Source organism: Jaculus jaculus, chromosome 13, assembly GCF_020740685.1.
Source record: "Jaculus jaculus isolate mJacJac1 chromosome 13, mJacJac1.mat.Y.cur, whole genome shotgun sequence".
NCBI lineage: Eukaryota > Metazoa > Chordata > Mammalia > Rodentia > Dipodidae > Jaculus > Jaculus jaculus.
This window is the reverse complement of record NC_059114.1, coordinates 10,892,216-10,898,215: the sequence shown is the minus strand read 5'-3', so window position 1 is coordinate 10,898,215 and position 6,000 is coordinate 10,892,216. Positions and strand designations below refer to the sequence as shown.

General features: G+C 52.0%; 1 protein-coding gene across 3 annotated transcripts in view; it reads right to left on the bottom strand.

Annotated features, from left to right (window-relative positions):
* Window positions 1-1,459: 1,459 nt before the first annotated feature.
* The window catches only part of Osbp2 (oxysterol binding protein 2), a 155,098-nt gene continuing 150,557 nt past the window's right edge, over window positions 1,460-6,000 (bottom strand). For all 3 annotated transcript variants that reach the window (XM_045132564.1, XM_045132565.1, XM_012950040.2), the window contains 2 exons: window positions 3,162-3,388; window positions 1,460-2,850 (listed from right to left, as the gene is read on the bottom strand). In XM_045132564.1, the coding sequence (XP_044988499.1) occupies window positions 2,705-2,850; window positions 3,162-3,388 (373 nt within the window). In that variant the 3' untranslated portion in view covers window positions 1,460-2,704. The remainder of the gene's footprint in view (window positions 2,851-3,161; window positions 3,389-6,000) is intronic.

The following is a 6,000-nucleotide window of genomic DNA, read 5'->3' as shown; positions in this document are numbered from 1 at the left end:
CTGCTCGGTCCATTTCAGGCTCTTTGGATCCTTCTCTTTGTTTCAGTGGGGAGGTCTTTGCCGCCTCTGGCCTTTGCCCATCCACGTTGCCCCCTCCCTCAGCAGGCCTTCTCCCTTACCCTCTTGGTCAGGCCCGTTCTGGAGCTGCTCCTCCCCCAGTTCCAATGAGAGCTGCCTCAACAAGGCTTATGAATGACCACCTATCCGCAGGTGGGGAGCTCTTCAGGGCCAGTTTGGATCCCAATGTTGGGGCATCAAGGCATATGGGGGAGAGCCCTGGCTCTGATGTCTCTACTGTACCCTTTCCTCTCACCTGGAAGTGTAGGCAGCGGAGGACGAGAGCCCAGCAGGCCAGACCACTAACCTGTGTGTCTGCAGTCAAGCCTCAGAGGATAGTGATCTCAGTTGCCAGGCAACTCAGGCAACAGAAGCAGCCGGGGCTACAGTTGTCAGGCAACCTGGAACTCACCAGATCAAGGCCTTCCCTTCAGGAGTGCTGTGGGGGCCTTGGCCAGGATGCCCCTCAACAGTTTCAGGAGCTGAGACACAGGAGGAGAGGGCTTCTGGTAGCCTGGCTACCACACGACCATTGCGGGAGGTGGGGCATTTACATATCTGGGTTCAGGCTTGCCACATGGCCAGAGCAGCATTAGGGCAGCCCCTGACAGACTGTGATGTCCCCTTCCCTGGGGTAGTGTTCATGGGGTTCCTTTAGCCTTCTGAGTCCCCTACCAGGCAGAGACCCCACCTCATCAGGTCTCCTCTATGCCCCCTCCAGACTCATCTCATGCTGGTTAGGCATTGTTGAGTTTGAATTAGATGTCCCCCAGATGCTTGGGCCCTAGCTGGTGGGCAATTTGGGAGGTGGGGCCTTGCTGGAGGAGGTGTGCTTCTGGGGACAGGCTAAGGATGTGACACAGCTCCCCCTTGCCAGAGTTGGGCTCACTGTCCAGCTGCTCTTGTCCACCTGCTGTGGCAGAGGTGATGTCCAGCCTCTGCTCACGCTATGCTGTCCCCTCCCATCATGGAACTTCCCCTTGAGACTGTAAGACACAATAAAAAAACTTTCCTGCCATCAGCTGCTTTTGGTCGGGCGCTTTGTCCCAGCAACAAGAAGGTGACTACAACAGGTGTCCAGCACAACGAAGAAGCTGCATGCCTCCCCTCCCCCGCCGCGTCACCTCTTGGCAGCACCATGGATAAGGATCCCGCCACAGACAGAGTAAGAGACAGGCCAGTAAAAGACTCCAAAACCAAGGTATTTTATTATGGTCAGAATGTGCTCTCTCACACTGTTGAGAAGGGGTACACGTCACAGCTCTGGGGGGGGGGATGTGAGCCCCTCCCCCCGTCCCTCCCTGCTCCTCCTCTGGAGCGGGCGTGGTAAGGCATTTCACACGTTGGTGTTTTCATTTTTTTTTTTAATTAAAAAAAAAAAAAACAACATAAAACAGTCCTGGTGTAGAAAGAAAAGCCCTGCGATGAACTTTCAGGACCAAACGGGTGGGTTGGGTTAGAATAGCAGGCTCTGAGGACTGGGACTGTGGCCACCATGTTTCGTCGCCTTGATGGGTGGCAGATGCTGCTTGGAAACGGGGGTGAGGAGAGGGCAGGGCACAGCCCACAGGAAGCCAGACTCAGACAGGCACACCTGTCCTCGTCATTTTCCACTTTCACATACCATAGAAATTTAAGCAAAATAGCTATTATATATATATATATTTATTTATTTATATTTATATATAAATTAGGCAAATAAAGAGTTCTGGGTGCTGAGATAGGGCACCCAGATGCCGCCTAAGGACAAGGCGGGGCTTAAAGGTGGGGCAGGACTCTGGTGCCTGGGTCGCCAGCCCAGGCTGAGCGGAGAGTTTGTTATTGCTGATTTGGGGCCTGGCCCTTGGGCAGGATGCACCTCCGTGGTGGGTCCTGCCTTCTAGCCCTTCCTGGCCTCTTTAGGGCTGGGGAGCTGTCCCAGGATGGCCAGGGCCAGGCAGGCCACCGCTGCCTCGCTGCTCCCCCTGTGGGGAGGGTACTCCAAAGTGCTGTGCAGTGTTGGGGCAGCCTCCCCTCGGCTCTGTCTCTGTGACTGTTGCAGTCCTGGGGTTTGGGCAACCCCGACACAAAGCGGGCCTTACTATGTTAAGCTACAAAAACGCTCCCAACTCAAAAGGGTCTGGCTTCCTGGTGTCTTAGAAAGGGGTGCTCTTGCCAGGGCAATTGTATGGCAAGAAAGCACACTTGGAAAGCTGACGTCTCAGTGTTGTACGAAAAATATTTCCTAAATCTCGTGGCTGGAAAGAAATGGAGATTTTTTTTTCCTTAAAAAAAAAAAAAAAAAGTCAAAAGAGGCTCCCTCTGAGGGGCCAGATTTTCCCTGGATTGGGGGCTGGTGACCTGGGCAGCCCATGGCCCGGCCAGCCGGCCTGAGTTATGGTAACTGGGAGCTAGGGTGCCCATGGGGCCCAAGTCCATGGCAAAGGGGCACGGGTGACCCAGCGCACCTGGGGGTTGGAGAGAACCCAGGTCAACCCTTACCCCTTCTAAGGTGGGAGCCCCCCCACAAAGTTCTTTAGGAAAAATAAAGGAAATAAGAGAGAGAGTGTGTGTGTGCGTAGGGGGGCATCCAGTACTGAACTGAGTGCATTAAAGAAGTGGTGGACCCAGGTGCACAGGCGCCTGTATTTGCTTGCAGGGATGGCTCTCAGAAGATGTTGGGGCACATGTGCCAGTCTTGTCTCTCCTTGGCCTCCCAGTAACCGCCCTTGTACATGAAGGCCATCTCCCCGGTCAGCGGGTCCAGTCTCTTCTCGAACCATAGCGGCACATATCCATCTGACTCCTTCTCTGCTGCGTGGGCATAGTGAGCATGGGGTGAATGGCCTGCTGTCCCCTGGCACCTCTCCCTCAGGAAGCCCCTCCCTCCCTCCCTTCTCTCTCTCCTACTGTAGCCCAGGCCGGCCTGGAACTCACACTGTAGCCCCAAGCTGGTCTCAGACTCACTCTGTAGCTCAGGCTGGTCTTGAACTCACTGATCCTCCCACATCAGCCTCTCAAGGGCTGGGATAACAGGCGGACAATGCCGTGCCCGGCTCTTTTCCCCGTCACCTCCTTGCACCCTCCACCCGCCTCCAGGCCTCGTCTTCCCTCCCCGGCCTCACCCGCCTCTGCACCACAGCCAGCTGCGCAGCTCTCCATGCGCCGTCTCCGGGACAAGCGCTGCTTCTCCTCCAGCCTCTGCTTCTCCATGTTGGCCTCGTCCCAGCGCCCCCTCTCCATCAGCCGCTGGTCGGGCCTCAAGCGGCTGTCAGTGGGTGCCACCCCCTCCTCAGGCTCGTTCAGGGTCAGGGCCAGCTCCGAGAAGTAGTACATGTTCTCCGCGTTCTCCCTGCGGTGGCGAGAGGGGCTCCGCGTTGGCCCCGCGTGCGTCGGTGTCGCCCCCTGGCCCAGCTCCCGCCTGCACCTCTGGCCCTCCAGGGCAGATCCTGCCCCGACTTGGTTTCCCGGCCAAACCTACCTGCTGGGCACAGCTCACCCTCCTGTTGCCCTCGCCGGACAGACACGGGAGACCCCTCACCTGCAGCGGCTGCCGTGCCTGACTTCTCTGTCAGCCTGTCCTTTGCATCCAGGTTTTCAAGTTTGTCGCCTTTGGCCTTGCTTTCATGACGACTGCGTGGTCGCGGCTGTCTCTGCACACACGCTACGTTGGCTCTACACGACCGTCCCCGTGTCTGAGCTTCCTTTGTTTTACAACTTTTTTTTTTTAATCTAGTTTATTGGTCTGTTGATTTTTCTGTTCTATTTCTTCCTTCTGCTTCGCTGGAGTTCATTCCTCTGTTTGCTCATTCTTTGGTTCCTTGCCACCCGTTTCCTTTCCAATACGATACACATTTCACGGTCATATCACCTTGCATTATAGCTTAGTCTCACTACTTACTAGTGTTCTTTTAGTTAGCATTCAGGTGTGTTCTCTGATTTCCATTTTAATCTTCCTTGACCCACAGAACAGCTGGAAGCATATTTCTTTTTCTTTTCAGCTTTTTTCTTTTTTTTTTTTTTGAGGTAAGGTTTCACTGTAGCCCAGGCTGACCTGTAATTCACTATGTAGTCTCAGGGTGGCCTCGAACTCACGGCAATCCTCCTACCTCTGCCTCCTGAGTGATGGGATTGAAGGCGTGCGCCACCACACGTGGCTTGGAAACATATTTCTTATTTTTCTTTCTTTTTTTTTTTGTTTTTTGTTTTTTTGAGGTAGGGTCTCACTCTAGCCCACGCTGACCTAGAATTCACTATGGAGTCTCAGGGTGGCCTCAAACTCACGGCTATCCTCCTACCTCTGCCTCCCAAGTGCTGGGATTAAAGGCGTGCACCACCATGCCTGGCAGAAACATATTTCTTAAATGTATGAACATTGGGCTGGAGAGATGGCTTAGCGGTTAAGCGCTTGCCTGTGAAGCCTAAGGACCCCGGTTCAAGGCTCGATTCCCCAGGACCCACGTTAGTCAGATGCACAAGGGGGTGCACGCATTTGGAGTTTGTTTGCAGTGGCTAAGCAGCCCTGGCACGCCCACTCTCCTCTCTCTCTCTCTCTCTGCCTCTTTCTCTCAGTGTCTGTCGCTCTCAAATAAATAAATAAAAATAAACAACAAAAAATTTAAAAAACGTATGAACATATAAGGGGATTTTCCCAAGTCATTTATTTATAACTGCTTCGGAGTCGTCAGGTGACATCTTGGTATAATTTGAGTCTTTTTAAATTTGCCCCATGGCAGGGTGTAGTGGTGCTTGCCTTTAATCCCAACAACTGGGAGGCAGACACAGGGGAATCTCTGTGAGTTCAAGGTCAGCCTGAGACTACATAGTAAATTGCAGGTCAGCCTGGACTAGAGTGAGGCCCTACCTAAAATCCCAAGAACTGGGATTAAAGGTGTGCACCACCACACCGAAAGGTAAAATTTTCTATCCAACTAAGCTATCATTCAAATATGAGACAATGACTTAAATATATATATATACACATGTATGTATGTATGTACATATGTATATAAGTTCATTAAAGATAGCCTCCTCTGATTCTAGCTGGCGTTGAGTTTATCAGCATGATGGAGGGTATCATTTGGTGGTGTTCAGGCTCCCAGTATTGGGTACTGGCTCTCAGCAAGTAATATCTTTTAAGAGTTTGGCTGTTTGGGGCTAGGCGTGATGGTGCATGGCTGTTAATCCCAGCACCTGTGAGGTTGAGGCAGAAGCATGACAAATGTGAGGCTAGCCTCAGCTACACAGTGAGTCCCAGGCCAGGCAATGACCTGTCTTAAAAAGAATCTGGCTTGACAGTTGTGGTGACGCACGCCTTTAATCCCAGCACTCGGGAGGCAGAGGTAGGAGGATCACAGTGAGTTCAAGGCCACCCTGAGACTACAGAGTGAATTCCAGGTCAGCCTGGGCTACAGTGAGACCCTACCTTGAAAAAGAAAAAAAAAAAAAAAAAACAAAAAAAATGCAAAAAAAAAATCTGGCTATTTTAGTAGGTGAAGAAAGTTCCCTGCCACTTTCTTTTCTGCAGTGTTCTGCTTCCTTCCAGGGCTCTGACTGGAGCGTGCCAGCTCCCCCAGGTGGTGCACTGTGTATTAACAAGCTCATAAGAAGGTGTCTAGGGGAATGCACTTGGTGTCCCCAAGCTTCCCAGTCAGCTTCTTGTCTTTTCTAAGCTTTGTCTTTGTTGTTGGTTTCTTAAGACAGGGTCTTACTTATGTAGCCCAGGCTGGCCTTGAACTTGTGATCTTCCTGCCTCTGCCTACTGGGTTACAAGCACGGACCTGCAAGCCTGGCTATGGGCGTTTGTCTTATTGTTGCCCTATGTAGTGTGTTTATGTCTTCTGACCTATATTTCTGTGTTAACCCTTGCCACCGAGTTGTCAGTTTCAGTTATTTTTCTATTGTAGATTTCCTGTTAGGTTCTCTTTACACTGGGTCACTTTTCACATAGGTTCCCGGTAAGTT